This window comes from Marmota marmota, unplaced genomic scaffold (assembly GCF_001458135.2).
Source record: "Marmota marmota marmota unplaced genomic scaffold, marMar, whole genome shotgun sequence".
Taxonomy (NCBI): domain Eukaryota; kingdom Metazoa; phylum Chordata; class Mammalia; order Rodentia; family Sciuridae; genus Marmota; species Marmota marmota.
In genome coordinates, this window is record NW_025999949.1 from 33,452,429 (window position 1) to 33,479,267 (window position 26,839).

General features: G+C 48.9%; 1 protein-coding gene across 1 annotated transcript in view; it reads right to left on the reverse strand.

Moving 5' to 3' along the window:
• The window catches only part of Fam135b (family with sequence similarity 135 member B), a 299,526-nt gene that overhangs the window by 72,838 nt on the left and 199,849 nt on the right, over window positions 1–26,839 (reverse strand). Inside the window, exons 6-7 of the mRNA XM_015486690.2 lie at window positions 22,505–22,678; window positions 17,340–17,466 (exon numbers count right to left, since the gene is read on the reverse strand). Of these exons, the coding sequence (XP_015342176.1) occupies window positions 17,340–17,466; window positions 22,505–22,678 (301 nt within the window). The remainder of the gene's footprint in view (window positions 1–17,339; window positions 17,467–22,504; window positions 22,679–26,839) is intronic.

Below are 26,839 nucleotides of genomic sequence, written 5' to 3' on the forward strand. Positions count from 1 at the left end.
CTCCTAGCAAGAGAGAAAGGTGGAGACAGGGGCAGGGATGGGGGGAAGAACGAAAGAGAGAGGAAGAGAAGCCGAGGGAGAGCTAAAGTAGGAAGTGAGACTGAGCAGAGCCAGTGTGTGAGAGAGACGTGCAGAGAGATGCTGAGGGAGAAGGCCAGACAGACAGGAGGGGACACAGCAATGTCCTGCTCTACTTCTTCATAACTTTTACCACAACTTTGAGCTCCAATCAAACTATTGATGAGATTAATCTATATACCACTCAAAATACAACTCCCCCGAGGAGAGGGAATCGGTGTCAATGACTACAGTGCCACCAATGATTAGCACCGTGCATTGGCTGCAGTGGGGTGGAGGAAGTTTCAGGGTACATTTAAAAAGAAAAGAAGCAAGTATTCCTGTTATTTCACTGACCAGAGACTACTGAGTCTCAAGAAATTCAGTATCATGCTCAAGGACAAAAGCCAATAGATAGTGGGGTTCGATTTAAGTAGGGGTGTGTATTTCCTAGGACTTTCCTAGGAACCAGAAACACAAATTAAGCTTTTTTTAAAAGTCTACTTTCAGCAACTCGTGATAAATCACTAACTGTTCAAGGAACAGTTTCTCTTAAATGATGGTGTGTGTATTGCCATTTGGGACAGTTCTGAGTACAGACGGGTTCAGGAGCACTTCTGCCGTACAGCAGGGAGGGGGGAGAATGGTAGGAACAAGGCTTGGCTGAGTGGGAGGCCACGGGGACTCAGGGTCCCCACACAGACTGCGCCTTTCCATGCTCAGGCTCCGGGATGTGTGTGCAGGGGTTGGCTAGAGTCTGCCACTCCCAGTTCTCCTCTGAAGCCTTTCTACTTGTGTTACCTTGACCAGTTTATTCACGTCTCTGAGCCTCAAATATCATGTGTCCAAAATGTGGGTGTGATGTGCCTCTCAGCTGGTCCCCGTGGGGTTCAACAGGAAAGAATGGAGAGCCACATGGCGATGGTTATTCACCCAGGTCTGTTTGCAGGATCCCTGCTGGTGGGGAATGCAGTGAAGAAGAAGGTGCTTCCCCCAACTGCCCTGGCCTAGGAGCTCAAAATCTAGTGAGCCATTGCCAAGAAAATAAGCATAACACTGAAATACAATGGTTGTGATGACAGGAATGAGCAAGAACAATTTAGATTCCAATGAAGAGCCTCCTAACATAGCCAGGAGCCAGAGGAGACATGGGAAGTTCAGTTGGATTTTGGAGGAAAGAATACTGGTGTGGAGTTTAGAAGGAGAAATGGGAATTAGCCAGACGGAAGATGCTGGAGGGTGCCTCTGGCAGAGAGGCAGCCTGCAAAAGAGTGAGGAAGGGTCAAAGTGCAGAGATACCCAGGACCCAGATGTGGGGTAGAGGTGGCCACGACTCCATTCATTTAGAATTCTGCAATCTCAGAGATGTTGCTGAAAGCATTGGGTACTATTGTTGCAGAAATGTGTTAAAAAATTTTCAGCCCTCAGGTGCTACATTGGATGTGTGTGTAAGCATGTGTGTGTTTGTGTGTGAAAGAGGGAAATATATATATATATATATATATATATATATATATATATATATANNNATGTGTATAAGAGACAGTATATATATAGAGAGAGAGAGAGAGAGAGAGAGAGAGAGAAAGGAGAGAGAGAGCGTTTTCATTTATTCTGCAAACAAACACTGAGCACTCATTTTGCACTGAACACTACAATAAGTCCCAGTGATACTGTGATGAACGGAAACACCTATGAGACCTGGTCATATAGATGTGGCCCCATTTGTCAGGCCCACAATGGATCAGAACACAGCAGACTCCTAGGATGTCCAGTGACCTCTGATGTGGCTGTGGCTAAAATCCCTGCTCACATAGAGATGCCCATCTTTGGACAGTTCTCTTCTTTGAGACTTGTTCTGAGTAATAGGGGGAAAGTCAGCTGTTTGGAAGTGAAGGAAAGAGGGAAGGAAATGCAAAGTGAACCTGCAACGCAAGGGCACCCCAGGCAGCTGACAGGGGCACACTGGCACAGACACACACGATCACGCCCCTCTCTAGCTGTGCAAGCACCCCTCGTGGATCCAGAATTTCTCACTTCATTCTATTTCTCCTACCTTAGCCATCCTATAAGAATCCTATCACCTATTGTTTTTCTCAATTTGTCATTTTTAACAGCTCTATAAGACACAATTGACATACACACATCTCCCCGTGTTTAGTATCTACAGCTTGGTGAGTTTGGGCATGTGCATACACGCATGAAACCACAATCAAGGTCATAGTCCTGTATATCAACTCCAAAAGTTTTCCCGCACCTCTCTGGTGTATTTTATTTTGTTTCTTGTTTTGGCTTTGTTCTGGAAAGTTTACTTAACATGAGATCTACACTCAACAGTTTTTAATGCACAATATAGATATTGTTAACTATAGGCACTACATTTTACAGCAGATCTCTAGGATGTGTTCATCTTGCATATACCCTGTGAAAAATAACTCCTCATTGTCATGTCTCTGTAATAAATCCTTAATCCTGCAAGCAGCAAAACCTAATAGCATATACAGAAGCTTACGCATTACAACATCTGCAGCCTTTTTCATAGACATAGGAAAACATCTCCAGGAGAGCCTTGGACGCTACTGAGCGCTGAACCTAAGTGGGCACTTTATGTGCACATCATCTCCAGCTCAGAAAGGTTCAGGAGATGAGATTGAGAACTGGAGTGACAGATTCAAGGTGTGAACACACATGTTCAACTCCTAAATCTGTACCTTCTGACCATTCCAGGAGACTTCAAGTGGAGGTACAACTCAGAATCAGAGGGAAGGTTTTAAAAATATGTATTTCTATTCAACTTTCCCATTAGCCAGGATGAATGAGAATCTTTAAGGAAATGAACAAAATATGCATAGTATTTTTTAAAAGACTCCCCAGAGATTCTGATATCCATTTCTGGTTAATAACTATTCATTACCCCTAACTTCCAGGCAACCCCAAGGGATGGCACTCTCTGCCTGTGGCCTAGTCTCATGTTCTAACGAATTACCATAAAGCTGCCATTTGCTACTAAGAGGTAAAAATTTGTTGGACCTCTCAGATCTATGTTTATGTTAGAGAAGATACTGAGGGGCTGCAGGCCATGGAGCTTGACAGACGTGGGTTGGTGAGGGTAGACCTGGGTTTGCTGAGGTGGGTTCCATCAGCTCAGCTGAGCAAGAGACTTCCCTGAGCCATCTCATCACTGATGGAAGTTGCATGTGACCTAAGGCCAGCAAGAGACCTAGGAAGAGGTGGAGGGAGGGAAGGAACTTCCAGGCTTGTAAGTGCTGCCCACAGTGCAGGTCCTGAGGTCCCCTTGGCTCCCAGGAATCTCTGCAGCCCTCCCATGGCAGCAAGTGCCCTTTGTGATCCCAGGAAGTTCTTGGACTGAGGATGGAGCGGAGGGGCCTCTAGAAAATAACTGTGTACTGACTTGAGAGTCTGCTGACTGGCTTCAAACCTGAACACAGCTACTCATGTAGGGCTTAATTTATCCTCCAGCAAACAGCTGTGTGACCTAAATGAACACACACACACACACACACACACACATGCCCACCACACTCACGCAGACATGGGTGACCCTGACACCAAATAACCACGAGGTGTTTTCATTATTGGGGAGGCATTTGAGGGTCACAGTCATAGCCTCGTGTCATTGCTCCCTTCATGTTCTACCCCTGCTATGTCCTTCTATTCCTGCAGGGGGCCTGCTAGAAACTGAGTCAGGAAAAAACCACATCAAAGGGCGTGTGGTCCTGGCACTGGAGACTCCCATGACCGAGCTCATTTTCCACCAAGCCCCTCCAGGCACAGAAAACCTCAAAACCACACCCCAGAAAAATCTGGTTTTGCACATAAGACTTCCAGCCCTTCCTAAGTATGGTCCTTTCATGTAGGGTACCTGTTCCCAGATGGCCTCAGTTACTGTCAAAGGGAGCTAGAAGATGCTGCATTGACAGATATTCCCTGAGCACTTGGTATGTGACACTGTGCACTCTGAGTTGTCACTGTGGCAGAGACCAACAGGGATCAGCAGCCTTCATGGGCAGTTTTAGGAAAAGCGGGGACCAGGACTGCAGGAGCCTTCCATCTTGAGATGGTGCCACCCTTCACAGAAGGGGGTAGGAAGCCTGGATCCTCAGGCAAAACCTTATGTATTTAAAGGGGAAAGACTTACATATTTAAGCTGAGGCCCAGATATAGGATCCCAAGACAACTGCATGGGAGGCTGGGAAATGTGCCTTCAAGTGTGCATGAATATGTGACATTCTGCCACCGTGGCTGTTCTCATTGCCTCCTACGCCCCTCTTCTCCCAGACCCAGAGGCCCTCATGCGAGGGGAGCAGCCTTCAGCTCAGGCCTTCTCTGAATCACATTGGACTGCATGGTTCCCAGGGTCAGCAGTCTCGACATGATTTTGTATGTGACTCTTTTATATCCAGCAGACTTCACTGCCCTTCCCAGCATGAGAGTAGAAGAGAAGTGCATAACTGGAGAAGGGGAAATGAAGGGAGCCAGCAGCAGCAGCTCTGGCACACAGCAGGGCTGCCCCGGAGCTGGGCAAAGCCAAGGCCTCCAGCCAGACTTGGAAGGGCTGCATTGCTCTGCTACCAAGAGCAGCACCCCACACCCTGGTGATGTTAAAGAAAAGAGGTCCATCTGGGCTCATGGTTCTGGAGATCCCAGGTCAAGGACAACATCTGGTGAAGGCCTCATTGCTGTGGAGCCCATAAGGGATCACAGGGCAGGAGAAAGAAGCACATGGGTGTCTGTGCCTCTTATGTCCCTCTTCTTATAAAGCCACCAGGATTTGAACAGGGGAAAGGACTTTATCTGGTCCTAATCATGTCCCCAAAGCCACCTAAACTCCACAGAAAGATTAAGTTTCCACCTTCTCTAAACCTTATGATGGAGTTTAAATTTCAACACACAAACCCTTGGGGAACCCCCTCAAACTACAACAAACCACAGCAGGTCTCTTGGTTATACACAAATTCGGTGCTGGTAGGACTTCTTGGTCCACAACCTAGACTCATGTCACTGGGTCCTCTGGGTCCTCCTGCCAGGAGACTACTCATTGTGATTTTTCTTACTCTCCTAGCCTACTCTAGGATGGGCAGTAGTTAATGCAATCTTTTGGGGGCCTGCCCAGCAATCCCTCCACCAGGGGTCTAAAAACAATGGGTCCAACTGATCATGCACTGGAAACTCTAAAATCATGAACCAAAATAGCCTCTTTACCTCTACAGGTATCTCAGACATTCTGTTGTAGTGGCAAGTACCAACCCAAGAACACCACAGCCTTCAAAACCCATCTCTAGATCTGTAGCACTGAAAGCTCATCAGCTCCGGAGAGTCAAATGTTTTTATAGTTCCAAGCTGGTGGTCTCTTCGTATAATTTACTAAAACACTAAGTAACCCTCAATCTATTTGCTTCTGGCTTCTTCCATATTTTATTAAACACATGAAAAGTTCTTACATTTGGCTAATTTCTCTGTTTTTCTGCCTCCTAGCCTCTTAGGTATGGTGCCGTACACCTGTTATCCCAGCAGCTCAGGAGGCTGAGGCAGGAGGATTGCAAGTTCAAAGCCAGCCTCAGCAACTTAGCAGGGCCCTAAGCAACTTAGCAAGACCCTGTCTCAAAATAAAATATAGAAAGGATTGGGGATGTGGCCCAGTGCTATGCACCCCTGGGTTCTAACCCTGGTACACACACACACACACACACACACACACACACAATAAATAAATAAAAAGAAGAGAAGAAACGAAAAGAAATGGCAGTGGACTGCAGCCAAGTGAGAGGGTAGGCAGTGGGGTGGGTCCACGTCACTCTCACTGTGCTTGGTTTGTGTGTTGAAATTTAAACCCCATCATAAGGTATGGAGAAGGTGAAAACTTAATGGAAGAGTTGTTTTTGTTGTTGTTGTTTTTGTTTGTTTTTCCTTCTGTTTTTTTGCAAAGTCTAACCCAGGTCTGTGCATTTCATGAGCGGACCTCCCCAGTGGTATCTCCAGGATAGGCTCTCTTCCTTTCTGCAACTACCAACAGAAATGCATGACTCCTGAGGTCCAGTAAAGGGAAAGAGAGACCAGAGGATCAAGCATGGACTGGGAGAGGCTTGTGTCACTTGGCCCTCAGTATTTGCCAGAATCTGGTCCCACAGCTCAAACCTAATTGAATATGTGTCTGGAGACGTGGTTCTCAGGTATAGGAGTGGATGGACCTGGGGACTGTCTCACCAGTGTCCCTCCTGCCTACCCCAATTCCAAGGCTCAGCAGTCAATGCCCCTTCTGCATGTCGAGCTCCTTGCTGCAACCACACGGCACAGAAACATAGGAACAGGGTTTGGAAACCTCAAAATCCTGCCTCCCTCATTGGTGTCCCTTCCACTGAGACCTTGTTAAATAGAAAAGGCCCTCTCCTTTGCCACCAAACACACCCTGGGAGCATGCCACAGCTGGGGGGTGAGAAGAACCACATGGAGAACCAGCTTTCCATTCAAAATCAGGACTAGATACTGCCTTCAGCAGGAAGAGAGACTCTGGTTCCCACAAAGCCACCAGCAGTGAAACTTCTGTGCTCATGGAGTATTTGCAGATCTGCACAACACTGAGCCTACAGGGACAGCACGCACACCTGTGCAGCACGCTGTCTCCACATACAGGGAAGGTATGTGGTGAACCACTTCCCAGATTCCCACCTGCCCCCTTATGCAGGCTTAGAACACAGCACAGTCCCAGTCTGAAATGACAGTCAATCCCGTGCTCTCCTCTCTGTCCACCCAAGCACCCGTGTGGAGAAGAACCATCCTGTCCTCAGGCAGCCCCTCCTTGCCAGCCTCTAAGTGGACTCCTTATTGAGCCATTGTCACAAACACCTGTGTGTGGGATGGCGACTGGAGCCCTGTAAGACCGCGTGGAGAAGAGGCTGCTGGAATCTGGCTGCTGAGCTGTGCCTGGCTGTCACGGGAGCCCCAGGGTCAGCCGTCCTCCTATATATGGTGCCCAGACTTCAGGGTCCTGCAGGAGGCAGCTCCTGTCCACCACAGCAGCCTCCTGTCCTTCCCTCACCCTCCTGGTCATGAGGGCCTGGCCCCTCTGCCTGTGCGTCCTCCACCTCTTTCTCCTTTGCTTCAGGGATCTCTTGGCCTCACTCTCCCTCCTCCAGAGTCCCAGCAAACCCACAGTTTGTCTTTGTACTAGCCAGAAAGAGGTTTCCCTCTCAGGTGGATGGATTGGAAACCAGGGTCCCTCCTCAGCGGACCCAGCCCTATTGATGCACAGTTTGGTCATGCAGACTGGGCGGGATTTCAGCCCCTGCTCCTCTGCTCTGCCAGGATCCTTGCTGTCCTACATGACCGCCCAGCCCCTCCTTCGCTTAGACACTTCTCACTCATTCTCCAGGCTACAGCCTAATTCTTCTTCCTGAGGTGCTCCCCTGTGTCTTGCAGACCCGACAGTTCCCTGTAGTCACAGCTCTGTGCTCAGGACAATGAGTATTAGGTAAGAACTTGAGTTTTCTGGCTCCTTTCCTCCCTGGCAACAGGAGGAAAGGAGCCAGAAAACTCCTTTTCTTTTTTTGCTTCCAGCTAAATTCCTGAGTTGTGGCACACGGCGCAGGAGAGATGGCTCCATCAGTGCTTGGACAAAGAAGGCTCAAACCTGAGGGAGATGCTGTGGGCAGCCTCCACGCAGGGACAGCTGGCTCTGGAATCTCTGGGTTTTCTCCTCTGCCGGCCTCCTTCTCTGCTGACGTCATGCATACTGGTTCTTGAGCAAGTCCATGACAGAGACGGTTCTCCGAGTGCCCTGGCTGAGATGGCATGAGATGGAGGACTTTCCCCAGAGGCCAGCTCTTCCAGGCCCTCCAAGCAGACTCTGGCTCTTTTGGTCCCTACTCTTGATTCCCACTTCCTGTTGCAACATCCACACAGGACAATGTACGTGGCAGGAAAACTCGCTGTCTCACTCCCAGCACCCCTCATCCATTTTCTGATTAAAACTCTGGTTGTGACCAAGCTTGTCATCCATTTGCTGCCTTGAGCAAGCGGTGCTGGCTCACCCCAGGAAAGGAGAAAAAAACCCCTCCAGGCGACTTCATGGGGAATATTGAAAGGCATAATCACATCCTCCAGGGATGCTCCCAGGTGCAGCACAGGGAGCAGTCAGCAGGCTCAGCGGAGACTGCAGAAGCATCACGGAGAGCAGATGGAGTATCAAAGAGTGCCTCGGCTTTCCAAAAAGCCTCCCCAAGAGGGGGTGACCACAGTGGGTTCTGAAGGACAGAGGCGCTCTTCAGGCGGACAGGGTGATGGGAGAGGTCAGAAGATGTAAATGCCTAATGAGGGTCATCCATCCAAAAGGAGCTTTCAGCCGTTCACACTTCATTGTGAATCAGGTTTGCCAACTGTCCTTATTAGAAAGCTCGCAGCCCTTGACAGAAAACTACCAGATCCACTTCACCACTCTCGGGCCAGGGCAACAGCTTTGCACCTTGTCTCTGCCCCACTCCTCACTTGCTTCCAAGCATTAAGAAGAAGAATCAGATAACCTGTGTGTGGTTAATCTGGTTTATAGGGTCCCCATTTTCAAGATTCCTTGGGCTTTTAGGGGCATCCTGTGGATCCTGTGAATCGTGGGATTATGTGGAGTGACCTAAGCCAGCCCCACAACAAGGGACACTACCTAGTTCTGCCACTATGTGACTGCTGGGGCAGGAGGGCTGGGGCGAGTGGACGCTGCTGCTCAAGGACTGAAGTTTCACTTCTGCAAGGTGGACCGGGCCAGCCATGACACCCGCTGCCCAGCACTGAGTCTTCACCTAGCACCTTCTGGGCAGTTAAGGTCGTGTTAAAATGGTAGATCTCAAATTAAGTCTTCTTACCAGAAGTGTCAAAGAATTTGAAAAATAGACACTACCAGAAAAAAGCATTTAAAACACAAGTTATTTAAAGAAAAAAATGTTAGATTTAAAAAAGCTTTATATTTAATCATTTTTGTTAGATTTTAAGAAATAAGATGGCAAGCACTATGGTGCTTTTCCCATTACAATAAATGGTTTAAATTTTCTCATTAAAGTGATTGTGATTTAATAAAATCCTACAAAATCAATAGCAAATTTCTATATGGTGCACAGGCTGTGGTGGTCTTTGAATCTATAGTAGTTCCCATTAATTTCCATATAAATTCAACATAATTCCACAGGTCATTTCCTAAAGAGCCACATAAATCAGTGAAAATAGGCTTCTCATGCAAAAGTGTACTGCTTATTTATGTATCACCTTTTTCATTACTGAAAACTGCCTTAATCGCCTGTGACCTGCAAAGCTGAAAACATCACACCTGCGAATTTCAAAGTACATTCCACAGCGGCAGTAGCTAGAACAGCATGGTATTGGCACAGACAGACAGGAGACCAACTGTGCAGAATGGCAAGCCCCGCCAAAATCATTAATGTGCACACATTCGGTATGTGCAGCACATGGATAGCTCTTTTCCCAAGAATCAAACCTCAATAACGTGATTTTTAAAATAGTAAAAAGCCAAGGAATAAAACTGCTCCTATACAGTCGAATGATTTTTTGATGGGGTACCAGGGACACACCATTTGGAAAGAATAGTTTCTTCAACAAATAATGACTGCAAAACTGGATATGCACAAGCAAAGGAATCATACTGGACTCAGATCCCACACCACACACAAAAGCAGGTCTGAAGTGGCTTACAGAACTACACATAAGACCCAAGCTGCAAAACTGCCTGAAGAAAACGTGAGGAAAACTCTGTGACACTCATCGTGGAGGAAGTTTCTTGGATGTGACCTTGAATGCACAAGCAACAGAAGCAAACACAGTCAAACGGGATCACAGCCAGCTAGCACTGTCTGCACAGCAAGGGCGACAGTCGCCAGAGCCAGAGGAACCTGTGGAGCGGGGACGGCACCTGCAGGCCACATACCTGACAGCGAGTGACTATCCAAAAACCCAGGAGGAGCTCCGACCGCTTAATAGATTCTGAAGGTGGGCCAAGGAACTAAACAGACCTTGCTCCAAAGTGGATACACACAAATGGCCTGCAACAGAAAGATGCCCAACGCCACTAATCATAGTGGAATTAATAAACCACCTTGGACCCCACGTGTAGCAGGGCTGTTAGCTGGGCACAAAGAAGAGAGATGGAAGGGAAGAAAAGAAAAAGACACTAAGTGTGACCAAGAACGCGAAGCGACTGGAATCTTGGGCACTGTTGGTGGGGCTCTAAGTTGGTGCAGCTACTATCAGAAATAATACAGAGGTTCTTCAAAAAAAAAAAAAAAAACTAAGAACTAGTGTGTGATCCAGCAACACCTCCTCTTTTTTGGGGGTAATGAGTACCATATATGTGTGTGTGTGTGTGTGTGTGTGTGTTAGAGACAGAGGACAGAGTATCACTAAGTCGTTAAGTTTATTAGGGTCTCATTAACTTGCTAAGGCTGACTTTGAAATTGTGATCCTCTTACCTTGGCGTAGTGAGCCACTGGGATTACCGGTATATGCCACTGCACCTGGCCAGTAACACCTCTTCTGAGTATATATCCAAAAATGATTTCAGTGAATATTTCAAGGAGATCTCTGTACTCCCAAGTTTATTGCCACATCATTCACAATATTCAAGACACGAAAATGACCTCGGTGCTCATCAAAAGATGGGTAAAGGTGACACACATCACAGATAAAATGGAATATCATCCAGCCTTACCAATGAAAGCAGTCCTGCCACATAAAGCAACACGATGACCCTGAAGGACATCCTCCTATGACCCCTGACCTTCCCTGGGTGCCAACCATGAAACATGTTTTTCACAAATTTCAAACAGTACATATCTTACACTCAACCGCCTCCTCCACACAGGAACGCTCAAGCAGTGCTCTCCCTGGTCATGCCATGCCAGGAGCCATGTCAGAACCTAGGGCCAGATGGGGGACCGAGTTCCAGGTTCACATCTCCCTACCTTGGTGAAACCATCAAGGCTGATGGTTATTTCTACAAACAGGAGTCAATAACGAGGAGTGATAATCCTCTCCCAGGCCTGAATTGTGACTCTCCTGGGTCCCAGGTACTTTGATCTTGGTGGGCTTCTTCATCCATAAAACAAATATATTTTAAAAGCTTCTTTTAAAAGGGTTGGTGTAAGGATATGTAGATTAGGTTGGATCATATTTGTTTTTTGTCTCATGAGTGAAAAACATTAAAATATTCTCTTAGCCCCTAAAACTGTTGTTCCCTGGGCATTGTGACTCTTGTGCCTGATGCTAAGTGGCTATGGTGAGTCCCCAGGTGAAGGGGAAGCAAGTGCATCCCTCCCACCTCTGTGGCATCCATCGCCAAGGGAGGCCTGCCTGTGCCAGCCCCTCTGCCCCTCTGCCCCCCCCCAGGCTCCAGGATTGCAGGTCTTCCTGATACTGCTACATCCTGGGTCCCAGACACAGCTGATGCTTGCTTATCACCCATTAGTGAAGGAAGTAATGATGGTGTCTCTACTTTCAGAGATGTCACAGGCCAGAAGCCACACAGTGACATGTTTAACAGGCACATGGAAGTGTGTGTCTTACCTGTGCCACTCAAGACCTCATGGGAGGGATCCAGGATACACAATAACAGGCTAACATCTATCCCAAGCAAGGGCAAAGGACTCTGAACCCATAAAACAGGGGTAAAAGGGTAAAAAGGAGATCACTCCTGGGAGAGGGGACATTCCTGCCTGGGAGTCAGCCCTGTCCCTCAGTTTCCCTCCTGGGCCTGTCCCACCACAGGCACCCTCCTGGCAATGGGGCATGGGCCATCGTGACACAGGGCTCGGAATGGAAGGGGCTTTGTGAGACTACGCTAAGCTCACCAGGTAAGCAGGGCACGAGCATTATTCCCTCCAGAACGTTATTGTTCTGCAATTTTCTGCAGTTCAACATAAAAGGAAAATGACCTCAGAAGAGTGACCGTGAACTATGTCAATGATGTTTACTCCTGTGTGTGGGAAAAAGCCTTCCAAGTGGAGCAGAGGACAGGGGATTTCACTTCAGGGTCAGGTCTAGCCGCACTAGTCAGCGGCACACAGGAGATGAAGCCTGCCCTGCCTTAGGGTCTCAGAGGCTGGAGAGATGGGCTCATCTTTTATCAGGTTCTCCATTAACCTGGCAGCCAATGACTGGGGTTGGGAGATTGCATCACATTCCCCAGGTCAGGCCACCAGCTTGGTCCCCCTCAGTTGTGTGCCTGCAGAGACCTGACCCAGCCTCTCTGTGGCTCCAGTTCCCCATCCGCAGAAGGAACACAAAGGTCACTGTGTAAACCAAAGGAGTCCATATGCACAGATAGCCTAGCAGGGACATTGAGGGAGAGGAGGCATTCAAAGGTGTGCTCCAAAATGATCATCATCAAACTTTGCACCCTTGTAAGATCTGATCTTCTAATCATTACGTTGTCTCACACTGGATCCCAGGGCCCACTCCTCCCCACGGCTCTGCAGCACCCCATGGGGGATTAGCATTAGCTCATGCTCTTCTCGGCCCTTCCCAGGGCTCCCCTAGTGGTGCCTCTGCACCAGGGGCCACGCCTCCCTCTGCACAGTGGAACCTTACTTACTTCAGACCCTGCAGGGAGAATGGGATTCTCCTGACCTGTCACTGGACTCTGGATCTCCAATAAGGGCCTGTCAGAACAGGGGATTTATCATATGTGTGGGTGGCTGTGTGTTAACTTGGCCCAGCTGTGATACCCTGCTATTTGGCCAAACATTTCAAGTGTTTCTCTGAGGACATTTGGTAGAAGATTAACACTGAAGTCATCAGACTTTGAATAAAGCAGATGAACTCCCACAATATAGGTGGGCCTTATCGCAGTCACAGGCCCTGGTAGAAGGAAGACTGACCTCCCCCAAAGCAGGAGGAATTTTGCCAGTAGAATGCCTTTGGATTTGAAAGCAGCTCTTTCCTGGTGCCTACCAGCCTACCCCAAAGATTCTGGACTTGCCAGCCTCTACAACTGCATGAGCTAAATCTTAAAAATAAATATCTTTCTCCCTATGGGGGTGGAAAGAGATGGCATCACACTCCCTGAATTAAAACTGTAGCTTTAACTGGAGATTGATTCTCTCTCTCTCTCTCTCTCTCTCTCTCTCTCTCTCTCTCTCTCTCACACACACACACACACGCACACACAGTGGTGGGGAGCATGACATCCTCTGGGGTCTGCTGCTGTGGACCAACTGCCCAAGCTGTACATAGCAGTTCCAGGGGGATTTCAGTAAAAGCAGCAAAGAGCAGGAGGAGGCTCCTGGAAGATTCCATCCAGCTCTCTTTCTACACCTTGGGAAACTGAGAGTCAGAGAGGGCAAGGGGCTGGAGCTCACACAGCAAGCTAACGCAGAAGCCAAGAACAAAACGGCATTTAAGATGCTTGATTCAAGGTCCTGCCCACAAGACCACACTGGGGCTGGGGCTGTTGCAGTAAGAGTTTATTTAATTATATGGATAAATAATAAGGAAACAATATCAGCAGAGCATTTCTTGGGAATTTTTGTGCCAGGGTCTATGTTCTCAAGGCCCTTATAAGGTGACTCCACTTAATCTTCTCTCAACCCTTCAAGGCCTGCATGAGTATCCGCATTGGCAGATACGCTGTGAGGCAGAGAGGGTCAGTGCTTCCTCTGGTGCAAAGCTGACAGCTGGAGGTGGGAGGAACAGGAGCCCTGCTCCAGCAACTCTGAACACAAAGGGTTTAACACAGAGGGTGCAGCAGCAAAGAGCAGCCATCAGGAAAAGGTCTGTGCTAACCAGAGGGGCACAGCATCATCACCTCTCATGACGCCTTGCCAATCAGCACGTTTTGCTGCAAAACTAGTTTTGCAAACACCTCTGCTGGGACTGGCTTCTTCTGAAGGAAGCCCCTGTCTAATCCTCCGGCGGAGGCTGCAATCTGTGCAGATTCCAGCGCTATTTGCTAATGCTCTGGGCTTCTCGGAGATTTGGTGCATGGCTCCCAGGGGAGTGCGGGGTGGATTTCATTCTCTGCTTGGCAGCCTTTGCCAGGTGGGAAGGCTCAGGGTGGGCGCACAGCACTGAATTATAGTTGGAGGGGACCCAGATGGAAAGTGCTCAGGAAAAGAACCAAGTCCTGAAAATAACCCATTGAGCTAAATTCCATGGGCAAATTCAATGCCAAGCACCCACAAATAAGCCATTCTATCTGACTCTTACAAAAGACAGTCCTGTCAGCTTTGACACACATCTCCAGAAAGAGCCAAGAATAGGAAACAACAACAACACTATACCGTATCTGTACTGTATTTGGAGCCAGGTAAGTCTATTGCTGTAATGTATTTTGTTGTTGTTTTCTTTTCTTTATATTTTGGGGAGGTACCGGGATTGAACTCAGGGGCACTCAACCACTGAGCCACATCCCCCGCGTATTTTGCATTTAATTTAGAGACAGGGTCTCACTGAGTTGCTTAGCATCTCGCTTTTGCCGAGGCTGGCTTTGAACTCACTATCCTCCTGCCTCAGCCTCCCGAGCTGCTGAGATTACAGGCGTGGGCTACCACACACAGCTATTTCTGTAATGTTTTTACACATGTTAACTCTGAAATCTTCTCTGAAGAAAAGACATTATTCCATTTCACAGTTGAGAAAACTGAGTTTCCGCAGGAATGAATTAGCTCCCAAAGTCCCACAGCACTTATCATAGCTGGCATCTGCCCCAGAATCTTCTCTGAACCATATTAAGACAGTGTCCAAGTTGAAGACTGGACGAGGCCATGCTCAGACATGTCATCTGTAAGAGTTCAGTGGGCTGAAACCACCCACAATGTGCATCACATGCCAGCCCTAGGGTGCCCTCCATCACCCAGGGCAGCTGCACAAGGCCCTCAGATGTCCATGGAGATGTTCATCACCCTTCAGCTCCTTCCCATTAGGATCATGTCTGCTACCATACACAGCAAGGATGGGTCTGAGTGGCCCACAGACTAGACTGTCCAGTTCTCCACATGACTGGACCATACACTTGTGCCATTCACTCCTCCCCCCTTGCTCAAGCACAGATCGCATCCTCCGCTGGGGGAATTAGACAGGTGCTTCCTTTAGAAGAAGCCAGTCCCAGGCATGGTGCTTGGCCCTGGGGATGATCAGCTAATGAGATGGTCTCTATTCCCACCACTCTGAGCCCCAGGGAAGGAGACTGAGACTTCTACAGCACTGGGGAGAAGGTGTTCATCCTAGGAAGTCCGAGTGCCTCATGCAGTGCTGACCTCTGAGCAGGCCCTGAGCACGTGCAGGGAGCAGAGGGCCTTCAGGGAAAAGGGCTGATCGTATCGTTTTCATCTGCTTTTGTGGAACCGACTAAGGACCTCAACTTGGGAAGCAAGTGTTTAAAATGTTTCCAATTGAGCTGTGACTATTGGGTCACTGATATCCCAGGCCATGTTCCCTAGAAAGCAGTCTGAGCTGAAGATTTTAGGTGGGAGGCCTGCTAGAGAGCTCTAGGGTACAGCACGTGTTACTGGTGGGGTAGGACTGGTTGCAGGGAAAACTTAAACTGTGATATATTCACAACACTTCAGCCAAGGCCTGAGGATCTTTGCAGAGCAACTGGTCCCACAGAGTCGGCCATCAGTGCCCCAGTGGCAGGGAAACTGGGGGACAACTAGGGCTACACCTCGGCCTGGACATTCTGCTGTAGACCTTCAGGGTGTAGACAGGAAGATCAGGCTTCTCCTTGTGGCCCATCCCAGGTGGGGAGCCCTCTCATGTGTGTGATGTAGTAAAGAGAGCCCCCTCCATGCTGGTAGGCTCACTGCTTTCTAGTCAGTTCCTCAGTCACTCAGTGACCCTGTGTTGATGCTGGGGACACCAGGTTCTGGAATATCAGTGGTCACCCGAGGTCCTGCATCTATACATTATGGGATTCACCTGCAAACTGATCCTATTTGGCTCTAACATCTGCTCCACAGCACACCAAGTCCTGTGCTGCTTCTACTTCCCTGTCCCTCAGGAAGACCTTGGTAGCCCTTCTCTCTGCTTCTCAGGATCTTGAGAACACTGGACACAGCAGCCAGAGCCACGTGGATCTGCAATGGGCAAATGCTGTAGGCTGATCTCACAGCCAGGTCTCAGAGCTGGGAGAGGTGATGTTGGAGGTGAGTGAGCCAACATGGTGCTGTTACTCAGGACAGTCTGAGCATAGAGTCCATCTGCACAGGAGGATAGAGCACTCCTGGGAAGTGGTCGAGCTTAGAAGGCCTTTCACGCTCATGCCACGGGCCATGTGATCATTAATTCCATATGTCAACTTGTCTAGGTCATGGGTGCCCAGAAATTTGGTGAAACATTGTTCTGGATGACTGTGAGGATGCTTCTGAATGCGATTAACATGCAAACTGGTAGACTGAGTAAAACAGATTGCCCTCACCACTGTATACTGTGCTTATCTAATTCACTGAAGGTCTGAATAGAACAAATGAGAGAGAGTCAGTGAGAGAGCATGTTCTCTCTCTCACTCTCCTTGATCTGTGATTTTTTAGTTCTTATGCAAAACAAGGAATGGTCCTATGGGTCCTGTTTTTCCTGACAATCCTGAATAATAAAAGCTGGTTATTTCTGAGCAGATCACTAATAGAAACACATCACATACCAGCTCAGGAGAAATATGGATAGTCGTACATTTGCAGCCAAACCCTGCACATCACAGGAAAGTGGTAGCAGATGTTTCTGGGAGAGAAGGAGCAAGGGAAAGGACGAGAGATGCATAATGATTGAGTGGCCACTGAGCACCAGGAATGGTGCTGAGGACTTCACGCTCATGGCAGTGTTGGCACACCTGATCCTCCATGACAGACTGCCTCTTCCTGGTTCCACTCCACAGCTGGGGAAAGTTACACTCAAAGAATGAAGAAATGAAGGATGGAGCCAGCCTTTGAGGCCAGGCATGACTCAACGCCAAGAGCCTTTCAGCGTCCACACACCATCTGAGAGAAGCCCCTCACCACACAGCAGCCTGGCCTCCAGAGACCTCTCTCTCTAAGGGGCAATGTATAATGGTACCTTCTGAGGGCCATATCACCTGAGCCCACCACAGGGCTTGGCATGAGGATGTGTCTAATAAATGTTGCAGTAATAAAGAGGAGGATGGATGGACAGCCAGGGGAAGGGATCAGCAGAGCAAAGCATCTCTAGGAGGACTTTGAAAGATGCAGGATTCTCACAGAACACACATTCTGCGAACACAGTTGGCAGGTACAGGTCCATGGCCCCAGGGCTGTCCTTACCTCTGAGGAAGTCGGCTTGCAATATCCAGCTCCAAAGACCAAGTTCTCCAGAGAAATGATGGACTGTTCTGTTCCCACGTCTGGGCCGCCTTTACCAAGCCAGGAGCCTCTTCCCGGACGAGCAAAACTAAAAGGAACACAGTGAAGAAACCTCAGGTAAAGAAGGTGATGGTGGCCTTAACTCAGCACCCTTGAGGGGCACTGCTGGGAGCCCACAAGCAGGTCACTTAGAAGGAGATCCCCCCCTCACAGGGTCTGGACAGGACATTTGGGGATGTTGTGAGGACAAAGGGGTCAACTGGCATGTATACTTGGCAGCCATAGACGACACACATCCAGAAACTAGCAAAGAAATGCCTGCCTGAGATGCCATGAGCATGCCAGCTGAGGGAGACTGAGGTCTAGGCCACACCACCCCGAGCAGCAGGTGGACGGGCGCCTGGCCAGGGGCAGAAGGGCAGCCCTGCTCACACAGCTCCCCAGTGCTGTCACCTGAAGTGAGCCTCCTCCTGAGGCTTTGCCTGCTCTTTGGTAGAAGAATATAAAAGAATATCCACCTCCTTGAGCCAAGCAAGAGAACAGTCAGTGTCCAAGACAGTGCCATTGATAGAGCCCTCCCTGAGTCCATGGTAGCTAGCAGGACTGTAATCTGCTCAGCCGACAAACACAGACCTGGCCCACTCTGATTCCCCGTGGAGATCAACTGTCGTGGTGTGGTGGGTCTGATCAACTCTAGAATCAAGGAGGGAGGGAGGCAGGGTGATCGTTGCTCCTCATCTTACTAGCTAGCCTTTGGGATCGCCTCACCTACCTTGTCCTTTGTGACGTTCATCAATTAATGTACTGATGCAGGTCTGCCTTCAGATCTCACCTACTAGATACCTTAACACTGCATTATTTCTTATTGTCTGTGTGATAAACACTGCACAGGGAGACTGCAGGTCTATGAGGGCAAAGGGTCTTCGTGATAAGCAGGTGGCATCATCTTTATCATAGGTGCTCAAAAGAATCGTGCAGGGTTTCCCCCAAGAGACCCACGTTCCCACTCAAAATACTGACAGAGAAAAAAGTTGACATTCTATTTTGGCTTAATCCACTTATTCAAATCTGAATAGTCTCACACCATGTGCCAGGCAGCTGAGGTGGTGCTCACCTTACTAATGGTATAGAGAAAGGGAGGGAGGTGGGCAAACCAGTCCCTGGAGAATGCAGTGGAACTACATTGAGGCCTGCAAGCAGGGAAAGGTAGTTCTTGAAACACACTGGGTGACCAGGATGGATGTTCAGGCAGGGACTTGCTGCCTAATACATGTGTCTAAATGAGCAGCTGGCCATAAAGCCTATCTGCCAGGGGACAAGTCCCAGAAGCATCACCAGCACACTATGTGCCAGGGTCAGATTTAACCTCCTCTGCCTTGTCTCTCCATGGGTCAGAAGGGTTGATGATCACACTGGAACCGCAGAGTCACTGCCAGGACTACCTGAGTTCAGCCAAGGTGGCTTTAAGCACAGCGTCTAGCCAATAGTGAAGATCCACAAAAAGTCAGTAACTCTTAATGATGATGCAACCATCAGCCTAGTTCTATCTGCGTATCCATACTAGTCGTGTCTAAAGGCAGGACTATTATAATCCCCCTTCCATGCCCTCCAGTTCCACAGACTTGACCACTCAAGGATTGAAAATATTCAGAAAAAAAAATAGCATCTAAACTGAACATGTACAGACACTTTCCTTATAACCATTCCCTACACAATACAGCATATCAACGCTCCACACAGCATTTACATTCTATTAGACATTGAAGGTGATCCAGAGATGACTTAAAGTTTCTGGAGGATGTGTGTAGGCTGTGTGCAAATCACACCATTTTATATACTGGCATTGAACATCCATGGGTTTTGGTATCTGTGGGGGTCCTGGAAACAAGCCCCACCCTGTATGGAGGCACGGCTGTCTAATGTAATATTAGCATGATTCTGATTTGAGTTGAGAGTTGAGGCAAGTTTCCCATTCAGCTAGAAGATGGGTGGAAGGAACTTTCCAGAAGAAAAGTAGAATAGATGTACCTATAGGTGTGCATATAGCAAAACAGTATTCATTTAAGTGTTGCCCTTGTTTTGTCTTTGTGAAGGATGGGAACACCTCAGAAGAAGTCCACCTGCCCCATTTGAGGGTTAAAACTTGAATTCTTTTCTTCAGTCTCTCATTGAAGGTTAAGGGTCTTTTGAGGTTAAGTTTTAATTTCACACCTCCTTCATACTTATTGGATCTGACTGATGCTGTTTAAAATTGCTTTTCTAGAAAAGCTAGTGCTTGTCCTATTTGACAGGTATTTCCCACAATCTTAAAGGGTTCCCTTTGTTCTCAGCTACCATGAGCCAAGATAGAAATTCTTCCTGCAAAATCCAGGGAACGGAAGACAGTCCTATTTTTACCTTCATCTCCGGAGAAGTATAAGCTCCCACTGTGGATTTATCTGCATCCTTCTCCGGAAGGTCCTCAAGGCAAACCTGGCAGACACCATTCCTGACGGGGGTAGATTTTCTACCAAGAGTCCACAGATGCCCAGTCCTCATTAGAATAGCATCAGGGCTGCCAGCGGCACAGAGGGAAAGCCCTGCTCGCACTGCCACTTAAGGTGATGTGAACATTCCCACAGTCTGTCTTTGCTCCTGCCCCCTCTTGATGGAACCTCTCTCCAGCCAGCCAGAGGGATCTCTACAAAACACAGCTCTACCAGGCCGCTCTGCTCAAACCTTCAGGTTACTTTACAGAGTAACTGGACTTTCAATTCCTTAGCATGTCTCTAATCACACTGTTAAAATCTGGCTCTAATTCACCCTCCTGAATCCATCTCACCACCACACGGAACACCAAGCCCATTTCTTCTGCAAAGCTTTCCTCTGGGTTTCAAGCAGAACTGCTTCTTGCCACTCTCAAAGTCACCTGCCAGTTATTAAGCCCCTATTCATTTGGTCCAGATCAGAGCTTGGAATGTGGTTGATGCTCAGTAACAGTTAACCTACTGGATGCTTGGCCAAGGGCTGTATATATTCTCTCTTTCCCACGTGCTCAAATCAACACTACTGGCAAGCAGGCACTCAGGATTGCCACCTGGCCCTTCTGACCCTAAAGCCCTTACTTTTAACCCTACCCTATAGGGGCTCTCTGGATACTGGGCACACCCCTCAGTTTAACTGGCGTCACTCTGAATCGGGACTCACTGCTTATGGGGATCTCTGCCAGGCTCTGCACCTTCTGGGTTTGGGGAGTCTGATCTGCTCATCTCAGAGCTTCCAGGTTCAAGCTGTGAGAGGTTCAAGCACAGCAAACCAAGCCCTGAGCCAAGGACATTTTCCCCAAGGGGGAGGCCCTCTACTTGTTCCATGGCATCCCCATCTTCTCTGTTGGCTCAATCTCACCTCCATCTGAAAGAAATTCCTTATTCATCATTGTTTATATGTTGAAACAGGTGTTGAGGGAGTTTAGGTCACCTGCCTAGGGACCCCCAGGAACTAAGTGGTAGACTGGACAATGAGATGGCGGTGACTGCATCTAAGGAGGATGACCCACTCTTGAGGAGCTGGAATCACAGAGAGAGCTCTGCCCTTCCTCCCCCAGGCTGTCACCTGCCTTTGGCACAACGGCTGATCTCAGGACACCGGTCTCACCTCACTGACACAGAGATGACCCTGAACTCTGCACCAGGCCCCATCTGCCAATCCTCAAAGCAACTTCAGGGCTGGGGAACTTGCTTCACAGAACAACAACACTCTGCTGCTTCTGGAGCCTACTTTTCCAGTGATTTTCCAAGTCCAGGTCCGCGTCCCTGTGTTCCTAAGATGATAAATCCTAGAACACTTTCCACCAAGCTCCACTGCAACAACGCATACCATATTATATTTCCACACATGCAGATTGGCCGGCTCCTCTGCGAGTGAGCTCCTTGAAGGAAAGGTCTGTTTCGAGGACCCTGAGGATCCCACAGTAGGATGTGCAGGGCAGAACCTGATGCCTTCTCTAGCACACCAGGTGCTCAGCAAGTGCTCATGATGCAAGGAGAACGAACAGCCCCACAGACTCCCTGACCCAAGTGCCTCCTTAATCTTCAGAGCACAGCTCCTATCAAACAGCTCAGTCAAGGTTAAGGGCTTCTCAGCAGAGCACTGTGGGCCATGTGGCCCCAGGCTTGGGGGCTGCTGCTCACCAGCTGTCGGCACCCCTCAATTCCCTATTCTCTTGGGTTCTGCCATGTGCTCTGACTTTAGCTCCCAGGCACGATTGCCCTCTGTGCCCAAAGCCCACACTACTGCAAACCCTCCAAAAAGTGATTCACTTTTTTCCTCTCAGAATCCACCTCACATTCCCTGTGAGCCCCACTTACTCTTGGCACTGAGAAACCATCCAGGAAAAGGAAATTGGGACAATTCCCTTTCCAAAAATCTGTGTTACAAGATTCTACCCCTAAATAGCTCATCGTACACATTTGCACCTTTAGTCTACATGCACGTGAGATATTGTGAGATGATTTAGAGGCCCATGGTCAGCCATGCTGGGGCGTTCAAAGAGGTCATGTGCAGCACAGTGAACTTGCTATGGTCAGCTTTGTCTCTGCTCTGCCTTAGTGCTCCCCGGGAACTTGGAGGCTGTCCCAGGAAAGCCACTGAAGAGGAACAGCGAAGGAGCAATCGTACACGTGGTCACCCGCATTTGAACAAATAGCCACCAAGGAGGAGAGAGAGCATGGAACTCTTGCCACGTGGCTGGCCCTGTCATCTGGGAGTCACTACAACGCATGTAGATGGCACCCGTTAGCACTCCTGCCTTAGAGATGAAGCTCATGGGATTCAGGACATAAGATGACTTGTCAAATAAGACAGATAAAAGTGAGGCAGGTGAAGACTCCAGGCCTTCCCTGGTGGGAGCCACAGTTGGCAGATTTTTAGCCCCTGGACTCCACCCTGTGCCCCTCTGCCTCCTGGTGGTCCCTCCACACGGCTCCTCTAGCTCTTCTGTGTCTCGTAGTGAGGCCCAAACCTACACCCACAGCCTGGAGGCAGCTTCTCTGCTCGGAACTGACCTCCCTGGGCAAGCTCCATGCCTCCAGCCACACCTGTGATGGGAGGTGACTCTCCATGACTCAGGGCCACCTCTAACTTCATACCTGATCAGGGGCTGCTGCAGAGCCACCAGGGCAGCGTGAACGGTCACGGAGATCACTGACAGGTGGAAGTAGTCGAACATGACAGGGACCTGGTGGTGCAGACCTCTCCGGGGGTGGAAGTGCAGGCCGAGTGTGCGGCTGCTGATCATTGGTGCCCCGGCCACGTCCCTTAACCTGGAAAACATGCAAGTGGCTCATATTAGTGATGAGGTTTTCCCTGCTGTGGTCCAATGGTCCACAGGCCAAACACAGGGCATGCTCATCTTAAAATCTGCACAACTCTGCCTGGTAGGAATCATTTTCTTCATGATCAGCAAGTGAAGGAGCTAAAGCTACACGGCAGATCTGGAACTCATGCTCTGTCAGGGACACCACACCCACACTTCAGGTGACCAAGATGCCCAACTCCCTCACTGCTCCTCTCAATGCCACAGCCTCCTGGCTGTCTTTCCCTTCCTCTCTCGATGCTCCACCAACTGCAGCACTGAGCTTACTGTGCTGATCCACTTCAGAACCTGCACCTTCAGTCACATTTCTACTCCAAGGACAGGAGCTGCCACGACTCCGTATTTCCAGCCCCGACACCCAAGTAGGCCTGGCAAGAGTAGAAGCTGCACAGTGTGCTTATTGAGGTGGATGACTGTTGAGCAAAAGCAAGAATGGACCCGGAGCGCATGGCCAATTGGTCTGAGCGGTTTCGTGCGGGCCCCCACCTTTGTTCTGACACGTCATGACAGGTGTGCACCGGATGCTCAGAGGTAATCAACTGGAAGGAAAGACCCAGCAGTACCTTTGCTTATAAAGGGAGCTTGAGTCTCCTCTAAAAATAACACCAGATACAGTGGACCTCAGGAGGACCAGCACTGACCTCCAGTCCCTCAGGCTCTGTGAGCTGTGCTGAGCCCGAGCATGTGAGAAAACTGGAGGAGTGTCTTCTAGGACTGAGTCAAGAGAGAAGCTTTTCTTTCCTCCACAGGTGAGGAGGTGAGGCAAGGCACTGGAGTCAAGGGAGCAGCCGCCCACAGCCCCCAACAGCTGTCCATTGCAGTCCTTGATGCTCCTGGGCCAATGGAGGCCTTGTGACAGAGCTGAAACCACAGGCCCCGCGCAACTCCATAAATAAGCTGCAAGTGACCAGGAAGAACTCGCATGAGGATGGGATGGAGTCTCTACCCCAGGAGCTCAGAGAGTCATTAGCATTGCACTTGATTCCAAGCTGATAATTCATGAGGCCTGTCTAGGTATCGAACACACTGCTTTTCCCTTCCTCTATATATACTCATAGGAGGTATTTACTAATGTTATTCCACTTACTGAAGAGGAAAAAAGGCCAAGTGAGGTAATTAACTTGCTCAAAGTCACAAGCAAAATGGAAAGGTCAGACCATGTCCTTCTGACTGCATGTCTGTTCCGAGTTACTTTAACACTGCCCTGAGTCTGTTCAGACCCAGGCTCCTGCAAGTCACAGACACATTCTTAGGGCCTGACCAACAGGCCGTTTAAGAGGAGGTTTAACAGGTGGTTAAACAAGTCACAGGGTAGCACAGGTGTAAAAACGTTAGCACGAATTTAAGCCACTTTGATCAGAGTCGCCAATGAAGAAAGTAGGAGTTGACTGCTCTTCAGTGCCCTGAGATGAGTAGAGCCAATTCCTGGAGACCAAACTCAGATGCTGGGGCTATCTCAACTTAGAAAAGACAGAGATAAACTTAGGCAGGGAAGAATGCCTGGGTTCTTATAAATGACCCAAGGCCAATGAACAAAAAGCAAGTAAAGACAATAACAAAGAAGCAGATCAGCAGGGAGAGAGCCCAGGGTGTAGCCTGGAGATGAAGAGGTGGCTTGGAGAGGTCTCCTGAGCCGAACAGCCATCCACACTGAGAGTGTTCTTTATGTAAGAAGAATCAAATTAAGGAAGGGCATAAGAATGGACTGCCCCTTCAAGGAAAGAATCTCCTGGGCAGCAGAGCAGTTTGGGGACAGAAAGGGATATGACTACAAGGCGTGTGCTCCCTGGCCTGAGGCCAGAGGTGTGGAAGATCTCTGCAGGCAGGTATAGGGTGCAGTTAGGCCAGAGCAGGGCGCCTCAGTCTCAGGGATGTTGACTCTGGGGCCTGAAGAGACTTTGCTGGGATCAGGGCTGTCCTGTGCACTGTGAGTCTGCACAGCATCTCTGGCCTATACCCACCAGATTCCAATATCCCTCTCACCCCTGTGTCTCTGGACAAGGACAAATGTCCCCAGGGGCCAGCTTTATCCCACCTTTATTGGAGCCAGTGGATGAGATGGGCTTCAAGTGCTCTTCCAACCTGCTCCATTTGATTGCTATTTGTTTGTTTTCTACCTGGGGCCAAAGAAGCCAGCTGACCTGGTGATGCTTCAAAGTCTAATGTCTTCCCCCAGGATGTGCTACAGATGCCTTATCATCCTTAAACCCAATTTAAGAAAATGAAAATCTATGGCATTTCCAATCTTCCCCAGCTGCTGGCTTCCTGTTCCTCTTAGCTAATCTTGTACTTCATGCAAGCCCCGTTCAGATTGTTATTAAGAGCTTCATATTGCACAGAGGAAGCAACACATTGAAGCCTGACCTTACTTTCATCTCTAAAGCCATAAAAGCAGTCACCTGTTCAGCAGGCCATGCACTGGGACTGCTATATGTATTGTCCCTCTTAATCCTCATAACAGACCCAATAATAATACCTATTTTATAAACAGGGCTACTAAGATTTGGAAAAACACAGGGACTCTCCCAATATTTCAGAGTTAATGAGAACTAAACCCCAATGGCTGCATCTTATACAAGGATTCACTCAACCTCTTGTGCACAGGCTCACCATCAATGACTTCTTCTGGAAGGAAAGTGTCATTTACTGTGTCCACTATGACTTACATTAGAGCTTCTTAAAGGGAATATCGGGGAGCAATTTCCAGGCTGGGGTTGGAATCAATGGTAGGTTTCTATGGTTAACTGGGAATGCCTACCAGAGAGCCATGGATGAAAACTCTGGAGGAAGTGGACACGGGGACATAGGGCATTGGTGGGTTATCAGAGGAGTGAATGATAGAGACCTCAGATGGTGGAGGGGGGCATGTGAACAATGGAAGCAATGGTTTGATTCTGAGAATATACACAGGATTTCTTAAGCCTCCACTTTCCCACAAAGTGGGAAGCAGATGTAAGGAGAGAAGCAGATGTCTAGGGGGTCCTGATAAAGACAAGAAGGAGGAGTCCACAATGTTGACCCAAACATGGATGAGGACCCTGGACAGACACTGTGAGAGCCCAGAGACCAGGAAAGCCCAGCCACATCAACACAGGTCCATTCTCCAATGCCCAGACCCAATCAGGCTTCTCTTTGGTTCAGATCCCACCCCCAATCCCGACTCAACTGCCATGTTATGAAAACACCCACCACTACTAGGTAGATTTCAGGGACTGGATCCGTGAGAACTGAGAGAAAGTCCTTGGAGGAAGTCAGAATTTTGAAGGGATGGAGGCCTTCAAATACTGGACTGTCAGCCTCCTAGTCCTCATTCGCCAAAGAAAAAGGCAAGACCAGATGTGAGGATTGCTTTTAATTTCTGTAAAGTGGTCAGTGTATCTGAGGTTCTCCAGAGGACAGTGGTGAGAGGAAGTTTGCTCCTTATCACCGTCTGCCAGCAGAGGAAGGGTCCTCAAGTGAGCTGACAAGAGCAACCCGGAGGAGGAAAAGCTTATTTTGCCCCCGAGTTTCAGCCCATGGTTAACTACCACCATTGTCCTGACCTGAGATAAGGCAGAGCATCACGGTGGAAGGGTGGGGCAGAGGGAAGTTACTACACTCTGGCCTGCAACGCCTAGAACTGTGCAAATAGGTCCTGGTGACTACCTCATCCTTCTAAGGCTCTCCGCTGAGCAGCTGGATGAGGCTGGACTAGTCTGAGGGAGAGAGAACAGCCATGGGGGCGGGTGATTCTCCATGAATGTGAGATGGGGGTTCAAGTGACTTTGTATATTTCCCAGGAACTAGATGTGGGATCCTTGGAAGAGTGTCTGCCTGTTGTGTTTGGATATGAGGTATCCCCCCAAAGCTCCAGGAACATGCCAGCAACATGGACTGTCTGCCAGGACACTACTGTTTGAGGATAGAGCCAGGCTAGAAGAGGGGCCATGTGGGCTTCGCCTGGCACGGTCACAGAGGCAGACCACCCCAGCCCTGCGGAGACAACAACTTGCTACCATGTGCACCAGATGCTAGAGGCAGAGCCACGGGAAACGTTTGCTCAGCTAGGTTTCAGTCTTGCTTTGGCCGCATCCCTTCTTGCAATGTTCCTATCTTTCCTTTTTGGAAT